Here is a 16,109-nt window from a genome sequence, read left to right on the forward strand (position 1 = left end):
GCCATGGGCCCTTGAACATCAAATCTTGGTGATACATAAGCCTCTTTCTTTTATAAAGTACACTGTCTTGTGGGGGTCCAAAGAGCCCCCAGCCTGTGGCTTCTTTTCATCTTAACTCAAGGTCAGAGAGCCTAAGCTTGTTTTACCCTGTAAGGCTGTGTAATAGGATGTTTTGTCCAAAGGTGTGGTTACCAGGTATCTTAAACCTCAAGGCCTTATCACAGGATGCTTTGTCAGAAGGCGTGGTCACCAGATGTCTTGAGTACCAAGCAGATGTTTACACATAATTGTACTTTGTACTCTGAACTGTGATATCCTTCAAAGGGGAGGTCTTTTTGCCCCCCTTGTTTTGGGTATTTAAAGCCTGTGAGTGATAAAACTCATGTCTGTATGGTATTGAGCCAGAACCTTCCCAAGGCTATCCTGTGTCTCTGTCTTCTTCTTCACCTATGTCTATATGTCATAGCTATCACTTCCCAATTCCACACTCCCCACTTCAGAACCATTCAGTGGTTCCAGTGACACTTGACAAATGGTGCACTGTATGTGTGGCTTTCTGAATACAGGGGAATCCAGTGATGGAACACTGTGAAATGAAGGGAGTACTCTGGACGTCAAAAGTAGAAGTGTAACAAGAAAACTCAGGAGTATTTACAGAACAATGTAATAGTAGATCATCATTTTTACATTCACTTGATATTTTGAAAGCTAGAGAAGCTAAAGTTAGAGTTGCAGCAAGTATCTAAGTCATGTAGGTTTGAGTTTGTGTGTGAATGTGTGGGTAAGTTGTGAGAAAGTTTGAGTGATGGTGTGAGTCTAAGTGAGTGATCTGTATGTACTAAGGATGCAGGCCTGAGTTGGGTCTAAGAGTTGTTGGAGCTGCTAGACGCAGATGCCTTTATGAAGCTGAGTTTGAGAAGCAGAAACCTTGTGATGAGTCAAAGGAGAAGCAGAAGGCCTTGAGAGATTTAGTAGTTTCCCTTTCACAAAAATTAGAGACTGTAGGTCTACTCTTCATGGAAGGGAACTCCTCTTCCTACTGTAGTGGTTAGATTAGAATGGCCTAGGAGACCTGCTCTCATGGCTGGAGTCTCTGTTTCCAGAGAGACCAGGCTGTAGTGGAGGTGGAGGAAGTGACTGTGGCCAATCTCTAAGCTCCCCTGGTCAGAGCAAAGGGGCAGCAGAGTCAGGGTCGCTTCTCAGGAGAGGGCCACGGGCCTTTGGGCACAGAGAGCTGAGGTGCACAGGGACTACTTGGCCAGCACAACTCACATGGTCACACACGCATGCATATTTGGCCTGACTCTAGGTCCTGGAAATCTAAAAATCAATATAAGCACAGTCCACGAAGTTCAGAAATTGCTTTCACTTGTTGAACAAAGTGAAGTGGGAAATGTAAGAATTGTCACAGAGTGAGAAAATGCATAGGATAAAAGTTAAATTAGTCAAGTCTGAGTTTAGATTTATAAGGATTCTGGGTTCCAGGAGCTTGGTCCTACCCACTTTTTGTTTCTTTTTGTTATTATTGGTTTTTTGTTGTTTGTTTGTTTTGTTGATTTTTTCTTTCTGTTCTCACTGAATCTCAAACACTATCCTAGTAAGGAAATTGTGGTGATATTGCATTCCCCAAAATATTGTGCACCCTAATAAACTTATCTGGGGTCAGAGAACAGAACAGCCACTAGATAGACATAGAGGCCAGAAAATGGTGGCATACACACCTTTAATCCTAGCAGTCCATAGGCAGAGATCTGTCTGGATCTCTGTGACTTCAAAGCAACACTGGAAACAGCCAGGCATAGTGACACACACCTTTAATCCCAGGAAGTGATAGCAGAAAGCAGAAAGGTATTTAAGGTGTGAGGACCAGGAACTAGAGCCTGGTTAAGCTTTTAGGCTTTTAGAAGCAGTTCAGGTGAGATCAATTCAGACGAGGACAGAGAGTCTTCCAGTCTGAGGAAACAGGATCAGCTGAAGAACTGGAGAGGTGAGGTGGCTGTGACATGTTCTGCTTCTCTTATCATTCAGTGTTCACCCAAATACCAGGCTCTGGGTTTGTTTTTATTAATAAGGCCTTCTAACAATTCATGCTGTAGGAAATTCCAAGGATGATCTGCCAACAATCACACAGAAGGAAGCTCTATGTTTTCATCATGAGCCAGTTCAGTTCACTTTGTTCCTGGTAAATCACTCACTCTGGAGTGTTTTATAGAAGCAATATAAAGACTTAGACAGTACTGTAGAGAAGAGTGAGAATATTGATATAAATGATTAATTATTGAAGCAGCTCAAGACAGGGATGACTTTCAGAAGCTAAAACCATTTTGAACTTAGTGCTAAAACAAACCTGCCTTGTAAAGAATAGATCATTAGTGATAATTCTCCTTTAGAGACAATGAAAATGGACCAACTGTAGAAAGAGTGTCAATATTACAGATCTGCAATAGAAATGAAACTGGAATTACAGCAGAGATATGGGCTATGAATCCTGTCTTGACAATGTCATCAGTGCAGGAAAATAGAAATGATAAGATTTGGAATGAATAGTGCAATAGAGAACTAAATAGAAATTGTGAACTCTCCAAACTGGTAGTACTTGAATACAGTGAGATGGTCTATATGTCAAATTGCTCTCATTGGTCAATAAATAAAACACTTATTGGCCAGTGGCCAGGCAGGAAGTATAGGCAGGACTAACAGAGAGATAATTGAGGAAACAGGAAGGGAAGGGAGACACTGCCAGCTGCTGCCATGACAAGCAGCATGTGAAGATGCCAGTAAGCCACGAGCCATGTGGCCAGATATATATTTACAGAAATGGATTAATTTAAGATTTAAGAACTAGATAGCTAGAAGCCTGAGCCATTAGGCCAAATAGTTTACACAATGCAAGTCTCTGTATTTACTTGGTTGGGTCTGAGCAGCTGTGGGACTGGCGAGTGACAGAGATTTTTCGTGACTGTGGGCCAGGTAGGAAAACTCTAGCAACACTTGTACATGTCAGAAACATAAATAAATATGTTTTGTCTATCTGAAATGCTGTTAGGTATTGAGTAAACATAAATACAAAACTGTTTTTTGGGAGATTCCAGTTTGTTTTATTTAAATTTTCTTTATTAAATATTGTTTCTAAATAATATATTCTGATCATATAATTCCCCTCTGCCACCTACTCCTAGATCTTCCTCCCCTCCCCATCAATAAAACTCTGCAACCTTTATTTCTCTCACTCTTAAACAAAAATAAGAAATTACCTATCTACCTACCTATCTATCTATTTCCTAAACATACACAGTCACAAGAACATGAAATCAGAAACCAAAGTATACACAGCTCAAAAATACTAATGAAACAACAAAAAAGATTAAACAAAGTTATATAAGACAAAAACTGTATAAACTGTCATTGTGTTAGTTTTCTTTTGTCTAATTCCTGGGCACGGGGCTTACCATGAAGGTGGTTAATATAGCCAGTGACACTCCATTGAATAAGACTAATTTTTCTCATTTGCTAGTGGGTAAAAATTGCAGATAACTTTTGGACAGTAGTGGGAGCCCTTGTACATTTCTACCTCTCAGCATTGGGTCCCTTCTGGCTTGGACATGGGCCATCACTTCTGGCTTTTATCATCTTTCCACCTCCTCTGCATTGATTACTCAATCCTGTTGCTGAAAGTTTTCTAGTGTCCCATCTAGTCCACAGTCACTCAGACCCAAGTAAAAACCCAGAGGCTTATATTAATTAAAACTTCTCAGCCATTAGCTCAGGCCTACCACTGACTAGTTCCTACGTTTAAACTCAGCCCATTTCTGTTAATCTATATGTCACCATGTTATGTTTCCATGGCTTTAGCAGTGGGCTATTACATGCTGTTCCCTGGATGGCAGGCTGACATCTCCTGACTCAGCCTTCCTTTTCCCAAAATTCTCCTTGTCTGCTTATCCCACCTATTCTTGCTGCCTGACTACTGGCCAATCAGCATTTTGTTTATCAACCAATCAGCAACACATATTCACAGCATATAGAACAACATTCCACAGTACTTCTTCTTTCCTTTCTAAACAAAAAGGAAGGTTTTAACTTTAACATAGTAAAATTACATATAATAGAACAGTTATCAAGCAAGAATTAATTACAGTTACAATATCTAGTCTATTTGTATTTGGCAAAATTAAAGAAAATATTCTATCTATCCAATATTTGTGAGTCTAACAATTTATATATAATTTATCTTTTATTATAACCAAGGAAAATTATAACTATCTAGTCTTTACATCAAAGACCTCAGAAGGATACAATATTACTTAAATAAACAGGAAGAGCATTGTAAATAACTTCCAAAAATCTAGAATGACCGAGACAGCTGTCTGCCTGGACAGTCATCCAAAGTTCCTCTGTAAAGTTGGGGATCCATCTTCAGCCTACAGGCCTAGAGTTTCTCAGTCACTTCTTCCTGTGTCCTGTAGAATATCTGGAAGTTTCTTCTGAAAAGCAGAAACCTGAAGAACCTTGCGTCTTACCTTGAAAAGTTCAGTGGTCACATTCCTATGGGTCCTGCATGTCCAGTTGATACATTTTGTCAAGCAGTCCAAGCAAGAACAGTTTCTTGTCCAAATGGCTCTTTTTACCAAGAAGAAGATAAACTCTATATGGAGTGGCTTTGACATCCATCTTCCTCTCTGAAGTACATTGGTGCTTCCATGAGCAGATGTATCTCATTGTCTAGGGAAGTCTAAGTTTTTTAAACATTTTAAATGCCATGTTCTGTAGGTTTTCTGAAGTGTTTGAAGATTACCTACCTAATTGAAATATATCTATGTATACCTAGAAAACTTAGCTAACATAAGTTTTACTATCTTAGAAGACTAATTATTAATCTGTATTTCTCAATTATCCATTACAATCTAAATGAGTTACCAAAACATAATACCTTAAACAAGAGTATATATATATATATATATATATATATATATATATATATATATATATATATACAAAATTAACTTTAAATTTTTATCAATAAACTAAAATCTATAGCAATGTAAAACATTTCAAAACAAGTTGTTGTTCTTTAAAAGTAGGTTCAATAATCTACCCTTTTATCCTATCATATCTATACTATCCCCCCTTTTTGTAGAAAGAGATTGAATTTATAATCAACTCTCTTTAAATAAAAGTAAACATTTGTAAACAATATTTTGGGATTTTTTTTACATTTTTTTAAAATTTATTTTACAATACTATTCAGTTCTACATAATAGCCACAGATTCCCTTGTTCTCTCCCTTCCTGCCCCCCTCCCCTTCCCCCCAGCCCACCCCCCATTCCCACCTCTTCCAGATCAAGGTCTCCCCCGAGGACTGAGATCTACCTTATAGACTCAGTCCAGGCAGGTCCAGTCCCCTCCTCCCAGATTGAGCCAAGCGTCCCTGCATAAGTCCCAGGTTTCAAACAGCTAATTCATGCAATGAGCCCAGGACCTGATACCACTGCCTAGATGCCTCCCAAACAGATCAAGCCAATTGACTGTCTCACCTATTCAGAGGGCCTGCTCCAGTTGGGGGCCCCCTCAGCCTTTGGTTCATAGTTCATGTGTTTCCATTCATTTGGTTATTTGTCCCTGTGCTTTATCCAACCTTGGTTTCATCTTGGCCCCAGGTTCTGGCCAACGGGCAGGTCCACTTCTAGCCCCACCGGGAGGGATCCCCTTTTCCAAGCCCCCCCAGCAGCCCCTGCAATCTCCATGCCCTGCCCCCACGCCCATCTGCCCAAAACCCCAGCCACTTCCTAAGATTTAGAGACCAGCCCCAGCTCCCATCCTGCCCCCGACTTCCTTTCTGGACCAGAGGTGAGTATCCGGGCCCATCCTGGACCCCCATCCCTGGGCACCAGCCACTTCTGGGAACACCTGCCCAACTTGGCCCCAGGTTCTGGCCACCAGGCAGGTCCCCTTCTAGCCCCACTGGGAAGGATCCCCTTGCCAAGCCCCTGGCTGCCCCTGCAATCTCCACGCCCTGCCCCCACACCCATTTGCCCGAGACCCCAGCCACTTCCTGAGATTTAGAGTCCGGCCCCCATGTCCCATCCTGCCCCCGACTTCCCTTCTGGACCAGAGAGGGCTCCCATCCTGCCCTGATTTCCTTTCTGGACAAGAGCTCTCATCCTGACCTGGACTTCCCTTCTGGACAAGAGCACACATCCTGCCCTGGACTTCCCTTCAGGATAAGAGTGCCCATCCTACCACTGATTTCCTGTCTGGACAAAAGCTCCCATCTTGCCCCAGTTTCCCATCCAGATAACAGCTTCCATCCTGCCCTGGAGTTCCCATTTGGACAAGAGAGAGAGAATTCCTGAATCTGTCAGCTCTGTCTGAAACATGTGCACTGATAAGGCCAAGAACAAACCAGCCACTCCACGAAGACCTGCCCAACTTGGCACCAGGTTCTGGCCACCGGGCAGCTCCCCTTCTAGCCCCACCGGGAGGGATCCCCTTTTCCAAGCCCCCCGGCAGCCCCTGCAATCTCCGCGCCCTGCCCCCACGCCCATCTGCCCGAGACCACAGCCACTTCCTGAGACTTAGAGACCGGCCCCCAGCTCCCAGCCTGCCCCCGACTTCCCTTCTGGACCAGAGGTGAGTACCTGGGTCCAACCCGGACCCCATCCCTGGGCACCAGCCACTCCACGAAGACCTGCCCAACTTGGCACCAGGTTCTGGCCACCGGGCAGCTCCCCTTCTAGCCCCACCGGGAGGGATCCCCTTTTCCAAGCCCACCCCCCCCCCCCCGGCAGCCCCTGCAATCTCCGCGCCCTGCCCCCACACCTATCTGCCTGAGACCACAGTCACTTCCTGAGACTTAGAGACCGGCCCCCAGCTCCCAGCCTGTCCCCGACTGCCATTCTGGACCAGAGCCTGCCCCGGACTTCCCTTCTGGACCAGAGAGTTGGACAAGAGAACTCCCTTTTGGACAAGAGAGAGAGTCTTCCTGAATCTGTCAGCTCTTTGTGAAACAAGTACACTGATAAGACCAAGAAGGAACCACAAGGAGATGGGCAGACGTCAAGGCAGAAGTACATACAACAAAATGAAGAGCAATACAGCATCACCAGAACCTAGCCTGCCTCCAACATCTAGACCTGAACACCAAAAATTGGAAGAAGCAGAAGAAAGTAGCCTTGTGAGTAACATCAAGAAGGTGGTAGAGGCTTGTGTAGAGGAAAAGACAAAAAAAATTAGAAGAATGCTGTAAACAACTAGAGGAAAGGGCAAACAAATTAGAAGAAAACAATAAAGTCCTGGAAGAAAACAATAAAGTCCTGGAAGAAAACAATATATTACTGGAAGAAAACAATAAAGTACTGAAAGAAAATCATGAAAAAGCAATGAAACAAATAAAGGAAACAGTCCAAGACCTGAAAAGGGAAATTGAAAAAATAAAGAAGACACAAACAGAGGGAATGCTGGAAATAGAAAACCTGAGTAAAAGATCGGGAACTTCAGATGCAAGTACAACCAACAGAATGCAAGAGATGGAAGAGAGGATCTCTGGCATTGAAGATACAGTAAAAGAAATAGTTTCATCAGTCGAAGGAAACAATAAAGCCAACAAAGTCATGAACCAAAATGTCCAAGAAATTTGGGACACCATGAAAAGACCAAACCTATGAATTATAGGGATAGAAGAAGGTGAAGAATACCAACTCAAAGGCACAGAAAATATACACAACAAAATTATAGAAGAAAACTTTCCCAACTTAAAGAAGGAAATGCCTGTGAAGATACAAGAAGCCTATAGAACACCAAACAGACTAGACCCCCCCAAAAAAGTCCCCTTGACACATAATAATTAAACAACTAAATGTAAAGAATAAAGAAAGAATATTAAGAGCAGCAAAGGAAAAAGGCCAAGTGACCTATCAAGGTAAACCAATCGGAATAACACCCAATTTCTCAATGGAAACTTCAAAACCCAGAATATTTTGGGAATTTGAGCATAGTTTCTCATACCACTGTGTGTTGGATGAGGGCCCTGGCAATCTTATGGCTATCCTGAGAAAATTAAGAATTGTAGTTAAGTCTTGACTGGAATAGTTGTTGAAACTGCATTGTCTGATCCAATTGCCTTGAAGCCATTCTGGATGCTGGACCGTCTGAGACAGCGTATCATCAGAGACCTTTCAGGGGGTCTTGGCTGGTCAAACCTGATCCGTCTTAACTGGAACAAATCCATAGTCTCTTTGTGGAAACAAAAGCAGAGCCCCCTTTCCAAAGCAACATATCCTTAGATACACATTTTGAAGTCCAGATACCTTTAAAATATATGTATGTTTAACTGAGCAGCTTTTACAATCAAATGTCTCTCTGCAGTTAAAAATTCCAAAGACCACACAATCCAGACTCTCTGTGTTATATCTACCTTTATGTGGCTTGTTTTTATATTACTTTCCTTTTTCTTTACATACTTTATTTTTCAAAAATTTTTATTTCTTTATATAACTGCCTATATTCTTTTTCTTCTCTCTTTCAAGCCTACATACATTTTTACATACTCTGTAAACCATTAAAAGTCTTATTCCATTTAATCTGCCTTATTATGAATCTATTACTTTATACTGTAGCATTACTAGGACTGAAATGGCAGCTTTGGTAGCTGGCTCTGCCCACCTCAGCTTTCCAACATGGCTGAACTATGTTTGCCACTGACTCTGTAAAACAGTGGTCTATGCCTCCATCAAAGCAGCATGTATCCCAGAAACCATTTTTTTATACTATCAAAAGCTAAATCCACCATACACCACACTGCTTGGTTTGCAGACGCCACTGTACACAGTGGCAGGAATCTGCCATGCTGTAGCTCACAGCTTGCCTGAGAGACACAACTAGGAAGCTGTTTTTAGCTCTGTTACAGAATCTTTTTTTAAAGCTTTCTCAGGTTTTAGGTAGAAACTCTTGCCCCACATTTTGGTGCCATTTGCTCCTCAAAGTTTTCCTGCCCCCTCCCCCCCCGCCAGTTTGACAAATAAAACCTGTTTAGAACTGAATGTTCAAATAAATATCATTCTGTACACAGTATCCATCTTTGCTCTCTAAGTTAGTTCCCATTCACTGCAAGAAGAATTTTCTCTGCTGATGGCTGAGTTAGGCATTGATTTATATGTATATATGAGCATTCAATTAAGACTCATTTTATTTCTATGTTCCTTTATCAGAAAATAGTATTTGGTTTTTCCTTAGAGCTGTGGGCCAATCTAATCTCAGGTTCTTGGCCACCCTACCTGTGTCAGACATGGGTATCATCTCATGGAGTGGACATGAAATCCAATCAGAGAATAATCAATTACATTCACAACATTTGTGCTGCATTGCACTGGCATATCTCATAGGCATGTCATCATTGTAATTCACAGCATTTGTAGCTAGGTTGATTATTGCTTTTCTCCTTCTAATAGAAAATATCTTCAGTAGCTATGAATGCCATTCAGTAGAGATTAAGCATCTAATTAAACACCAGATCAACTTCTTAATGTTTACTGAGATACACAAGTGTAGTATTCAGCATTATGGCCTTATCATCACTTTGTGGAAAGCACCGGTAGCCTTGGCAATAAACTGAGATATTTGAGGGGATCCATGGAAATTCTGACTCCAAAGACTCTATTTGTGAGTCTTCATCCAGTAAAACCCATCTTCCCCATACCCAGTTGTTTACTGATGGTGAACATTACAATAATTTGGAGACTGCTGCTGTAGGGATTTGAGGCCAAATAGAGAGTAGAACCACAGCTCTGAACCATCTGGCTTGTGTACCATACTTCCTTCATCTTTATAAAAACCAGACACAGACAGACTCATTTCTAAACATCTTATAAATGACCTAAAGTAGAAAACAGGAAGCCCAGGCTCTGAAGCTCACAATAAAGAGGAAAACACAGAGGCTAGCAGGAAATGCATATCCTCTTCCCCATATTAGGAAGGCACAGAGCTGAGAATGACCCTGAAATATTGTACAGATATCAAATGAGGCTGTGTCTCTGTGCTCCCTGAGCACAGTAGTATGTGGCAGTATCTGCAGTGTCCACATTGGCAATCTTTAGGAATACCTGGTTGTTGGAGGTGTCCTTGGATATTGTGAGCTGGCTCTTCAGGGATGGATTGTATTTCTTAACAACATTCCACCAAATGTTTGCCAGCCACTCCAGACTCTTCCCTGGTAGCTGACAGATCCAGCCTACACCCATACCAGAAGTGTTCAGTGAAAACCCAGAGAAAGAGCAGGTCAGACTGATGGTCTGTAAGGGCTGCAACAGTCCAGGGCCAGACTCCCTCAGGGTAACCTGGGACAGGACATCTGTGGGGAAAGAAAGCAGAGGGTTAGGTTGGAACAGGTTGAGCATATGAAAGTTCATCCCTTAGGGAGCCTTGGAACTCACATGCAGGGACAATCAGCAGCAGGGATGAGGAAGCAAGCCTGGCCATGGCTGCACACCAGTGAGTACCCAGGCCCAGCTTTGGCTTTTCAACCCTGGGTTGGGTGGAGCCAGGAGAAATTTGCATTTCCTCACCAGGTGCTGACTCTCCTGGAGGACTTAAGTTATAATCAGCAGGAGCCAGTCTGTGATGGGAGGCACAGAAACCCTCAGGAGAGGTCACATCTGTTCCCCATAAAGAGTAGCTAATACAAGACCAGGGTCCTCAGAATAAAACACTTTGGATGAGTACTGTATAATTCTGAGAGATCCTCATTCTAACATGAAAGGTCTTTACTCTGTTCTCTCATCTGTGTTTCCTTACCCTCTGTTTTTGCATGGAGGACACACAAAGAACTCAAAGATAAATTCTTTTCTTCTATTATCTTGATGCTCTGTGCCTGAGGTCAAAGAGGCTTCCTATGTGAGTCCTGTCAATACATACTTTCTTCCACACAAAAAGGTACAGAGACTGTAGACTTCTTATATAGTTTGAGAGTATATCCTGTCACCAGGCTGGTAATCATTAACTCTATAATTGTTTGAAAAACTGTGACATTTTATTGATTTCACTAATCTGTCAATTTCCTGCCTCACATATTTTTGATTTTTATTTATTCAACAGCCAACGTCTTCACCTTTGTACTACCCTCTACTTCTTTGGAAGAAAAATCAGCTAAAACAAACAAATTACAGTCAAGTATAAATTTAAGAGGAAATGGGCAGGTTAACTTAGTTAATGTTACTCAGAAAGACAGTCATGATTCACTAATGGGAAGTTCATCATAGTGTGATTTGTGCAGTCATAGCTTTGTTATCTATGTCCTTATACAGCACATGGTTGTGGCACAAAATTAAGATCTCTTGAGAACCTTGATCAAACAGGAAGTGAAAAGACAGAATTTGTATTCATATATATGAAACCCTCAAAAAAATGTAAAAGGAAAATAGATTTCTCATGCTAATGCCAAAGAAGAAAAGGATGAGGAGGAATAGAATACCTCTACATGTCTCCCTATCTCAGATGACCTTCATTCAAAAAATTGTTTTTGCTTTCAGATAATAACTGACTGATGGTTAAAGTGGTGGGTGTGGGTGGGAAAATGGTTGCAAATTCAAATCACCACTAGTGTGGAGATTTGAAAGTGACAGCTGAGGTCCTTGCTTCATGCTGGATCACTAGTAAACAGTAAATCTGCAGTGACCTGAGCTCTCAGAGATTTCTGAGAACCTTAATGGATTATAGTCATGTCCATGTGCAATGAAATGTATCTGTTTCAGATGCTCCTTATCTATTTTGCCCATGTTCTGATATGATTCCATCTCAAAGAAACTTTGTCTTTCCTGAAGGAAGAAAGCTGTGTGATTCTCTGCCTCAAAAAACACCTGACTTCACACCCACAGACTTCATCACAAGTGAATATCCGGGCTTTACCACCACCAGCATTGTCTGATGCTCTCAGCACAAATTTCTTTAAAATGGTGAAGATTTTCCAATGCATGGGGAAGCTGTTAGCTCAGTTCTATCATACCAGCACTCACGGCATTCATCACCCCCTCAAAGACCATGAATAGAGGGTTTATGACTGTATCAGAGGTCTAAAACACAGATATTTTGCCTCCAACACTGACTTCTGCTCTGTTTCATTCATCGCTAGGGCTATATTGGAAAAGTTCCTATATTTTTCCTCCTCCTTCACCAGCAGTCAGGCTGATATTCCACTGCCACAGGCTCACAGCTGCTGATGGCTGTAGGCAAAGTTTCTTAGTACCACCTAGCCCTGTGCTCTGAACAAATCTCTTCCACCCATGATTCCATTGATGCTAATAAAATGATTACTCAGAGGTTTATGTTAATTGCAAACTGTATGGACTATGGCTCCATCTTATATTAGCTAGTTCTTTCAACTTAAGTCAACCCACTACTGTTAATAATCTATGTCTTGCCACGTGGCTTCTTGGCTTACAGGTACTTTCACATCTTCCTTCTTGGGTGGTTGGATGACTTCTTCCCTCACTTCACCTTTGTTATCTCTCTGTACCTCTCTTGGATTTTCCTCCTGGCTGTAAGCTTTCTTGCTATAGGCCCAAACAGATTTTTTTTATTATCCACTACAGTAACACACATTCACAGCATACAGAAAGACATCCCACAGCACTTCCCCTTTTCTGTCTAATCAAAAAGGATGGTTTTACTTTAATACAGTAAATTATATGTAATAAAACAGTTATCAAGCAAGAATTACAGTTATAATATCTAGTCTATTAGTATTTAGCAAAATTAAAGAACATATTCTATCATCTATTATTTTTTGTGAGTCTAAAGTTTTATATCTAATTTATCTTTTTATCATGACTAAGGGAATATATATATAATTATAGATATCTAGTCTACAAATCCATTGAAGACTCCAGAAGGTTATAATATTACCTAACTAAACAGGAAGTACATTGTAAGCAACTTCCAAAATTCTAGAAATGACAGAGACATCTGGCTGCCTAGACAGTCACCCAAAGTTCCTCTGCAACATTAGGGCATCCATTTTCAGCCTACAGGCCTAGAGTCTCTGGCAGACTTTTTAGTGAAGCAGGAAATTTGAAGGATTTTCTTGCCTATTGGCAAAGTTCATCAGTTGCTTTTTGCTGTGTCCTGAAGAATGTCTGGCAGTCTCCTCTGTGAAGCAGTAATCTGAAGGAACATTTCACCCTATTTTGTCAAAGTTCAGTGGCCATTTTTCTCATGGGTCCTGCATGTAAAGGTTACACAACAAACTGTCAAGCAGTTCAGGCAAAAGCAGTTTCATGCCCAAATGGCTAGTTTTGCCAAGAAGATAAACTCCATGAGTTTCTTCAGTGCCTATATCTTTGAAGCAATTGGTGCTGCCAGGAACAGAAGTGTCTCATTGTCCAGAAAAGTCTAAGTTCATAAAACATTTTAAATGTCATATTCTGTAGGTTTTGAAGTTTGAAGATTACCTACCTAATTGAAATATATCTTTGTATACCTAAAAATCTTAACTAACATAATTTAAGTTTAATTATGATGGATGACTGACTACTAATCTGTATTTTTAATTATACATTACAATTTTAAATGAGTTGCAAAACATAATACCTTTAACAAGAGTAGAAATATACATAGATTATAACAAAATTAATTTAAATTTGTATCAATAAACTGAAATTCATACCAATGTAAAATATTTTGAGATTAACTCATTTTTTTGGATTAAAGTATATTAAATAATTGACACTTTTTATCCTATCTTTTCTATATCATACATCTCTATATCATATCCCCCTTTCTTCTTTTAGAAAGAGATTAATTATGATCAATTATAATTTGTAACCATGTTGTAATGTTACAATAACAATTTTAAGAGTTCAGTAACTAATGAGAACTCTATGGAATACATGTAGAACTGCAAAAGCTATCTCACTTAGCCAGATGTCCACATAGACTATAAATCTACATTCAGATTATTTCAGAACTAAACAATCTGCTCACATTATCTGTTGAGGTCAACCCGGAAACCCTAGAATATACCTTGATTTTTGAAAAAAAAAAGGTGTAGGGGGAGTTTCTTCAGTATTTCAGTCCAAAAGTAACAGTATAATAACAGGCAAAGTTTTCTTTCATTGTCAACATTCATAGAGTGAACTCCTTGCGCTCATCTAGGGCTTTAACTTGCATTAGCACTTACATGCACAGTAGTCCACAGTTGGTGATGGGATAAGAGGCAAGGGTGACACTGGTTCAACTCTGGGGTCTTTCACAGGAACATTGTCTACTGTGTTCTGCTGAGTGTCCACTTCTGTTTCACAAACCTCTGTTGAACCAGTCTGACACTTAGCGTGTAATGTTTCACCACCTGGCACGTTTGTAAGACTGGTAGATTCCTTGGGAGCAGAAAGCTCAGCTAGACTCTTACCGGCTTCCTCTGTTCCTACTTTCTTGAGAGGAACTATTTCAATTCCTTCCCCATCAGATCCATGTTTTTGGTCCTTGGATGTCTCTTCTCTTCTTGAATTTCCCTTTGGTGGTGCTGATAGACTGGGCTGGAAGATCCTGTGCACACTTACTTCTGTTTAGACCCTGGCTATCTCTAACAGGCACTAAGCCAACTTCATTAAGAACTTGCTCCTGCTGCACCATCTCACTCTGCATCCTCAACTTCTCCTTTGTATTCTCTTTTCAGAGAGAAGACCTTTTGATGATTGACTTGACTTGAAGAGGTGACTCCATGACAGCGGGAGGCACCTTCTGAACAGATCTCCTGTGAGGAGGCCCTGTCTGAACAACCTCTATCTAAGCAAGGTCTAAAGGAAAAAGCAGCTCTTTCTGACAATGAACCACCTGAGGCATCCCCACAGGAGGAGGTGACTCCATCTGAACAAGCTCCATGGGAGGATGCAGGTCTCCTTCTTAAGGAAAGATAATGAATAGTGGCAAAGAGCCTGCAGTAATTTTTGGGGGGATAGATTAACAACTGTTACCCCCAAAGCAAGAGAATAAAATTCATTGTATGGCAAAAAAAAAACAATCTCTGGAGTCCCCACACTGTACACTGATGCAAATAAATTAGAAAAGGCACGATATAAAACAGGAGATTTAAGTAAAGTGGCCCAAAGTCCTTATAATTCTTTACAAAAATCAGAAGTGTATGCCATACTAATGGTACTAATAGACTTCACAGAACCTCTCAATATCGTTGCTGACTCTCAATATGCAGAGTTGTTTTACATATTGAAACTGCTGAATTTATTCTTGATAATACAGAATTAACTTCACTATTTATACAATTACAGGAAATCATCAGAAAAAGGGAACATCATATATATATATATATATATATATATATATATATATATATATCACCCATCAGATCCCATACAGGTCTGCCACATCCTCTGGTACAAGACTATGATGAGATTGATCAGTTATTAGTAGGTCATGTGCTGCAGACCTCAGAATTCCATAAGAAACAGCATGTAAATAGCAAAGGTTTGAATAAGGACTTTTCCATCACTTGGCAATAAGCCAAGGAAATCATTTAAAAAAAAGTCCTACTTTTCCTTCTATAACCAAACTCTATTACCTGAAGGAAGTAATCATAAAGGTATACAAAGAAATGAAATTTGGCAGATGAATGTGTTTCAGTTTTGCAGAATTTGGAAAATAAAAATATGTACACCATAACATTGACACCTATTCAGGATTTCAATGGGTAACTTCTTTGAGTTCTGAAAAGTCTGATTCTATAATTACACACCTTTTAGAAATTATGGACATCATGGGAATATGTGTACAAATTAAGACTGAGAATGCTCCAGCCTATGTCTCAAGTAAAATGAAACATCTTCCATCTCTTGCATTCTGTTAGTTATATCTGCATCTGAAGTTCCCGATCTTTTACTCAGGTTTTCTATTTCCAGCATTCCCTCTGTTTGTGTCTTCTTTATTTTTTCAATTTCCCTTTTCAGGTCTTGGACTGTTTCCTTTGTTTGTTTCATTGCTTTTTCATGATTTTCTTTCAGTGCTTTATTGTTTTCTTGCAGGACTTTATTGTTTTCTTCCAGGAATTTATTGTTTTCTTGGAGGGCTTTATTGTTTTCTTCTAATTTGTTTGCCCTTTCCTCTAGTTG

The 16,109-nt window shown here is 40.4% G+C and overlaps 1 gene segment (V, D, J or C); it reads right to left on the bottom strand.

The window, feature by feature from the left end:
• Nucleotides 1-10,010: 10,010 nt before the first annotated feature.
• LOC114686747 lies at nt 10,011-10,473 on the bottom strand. The segment is given in 2 exon segments: nt 10,011-10,345; nt 10,428-10,473. Coding segments are annotated over 2 exon segments (381 nt in total).
• Nucleotides 10,474-16,109: the final 5,636 nt, after the last annotated feature.

The sequence above is a fragment of the Peromyscus leucopus genome, chromosome 14 (assembly GCF_004664715.2).
Source record: "Peromyscus leucopus breed LL Stock chromosome 14, UCI_PerLeu_2.1, whole genome shotgun sequence".
In the NCBI taxonomy this organism is placed as follows: Eukaryota; Metazoa; Chordata; class Mammalia; order Rodentia; family Cricetidae; genus Peromyscus; species Peromyscus leucopus.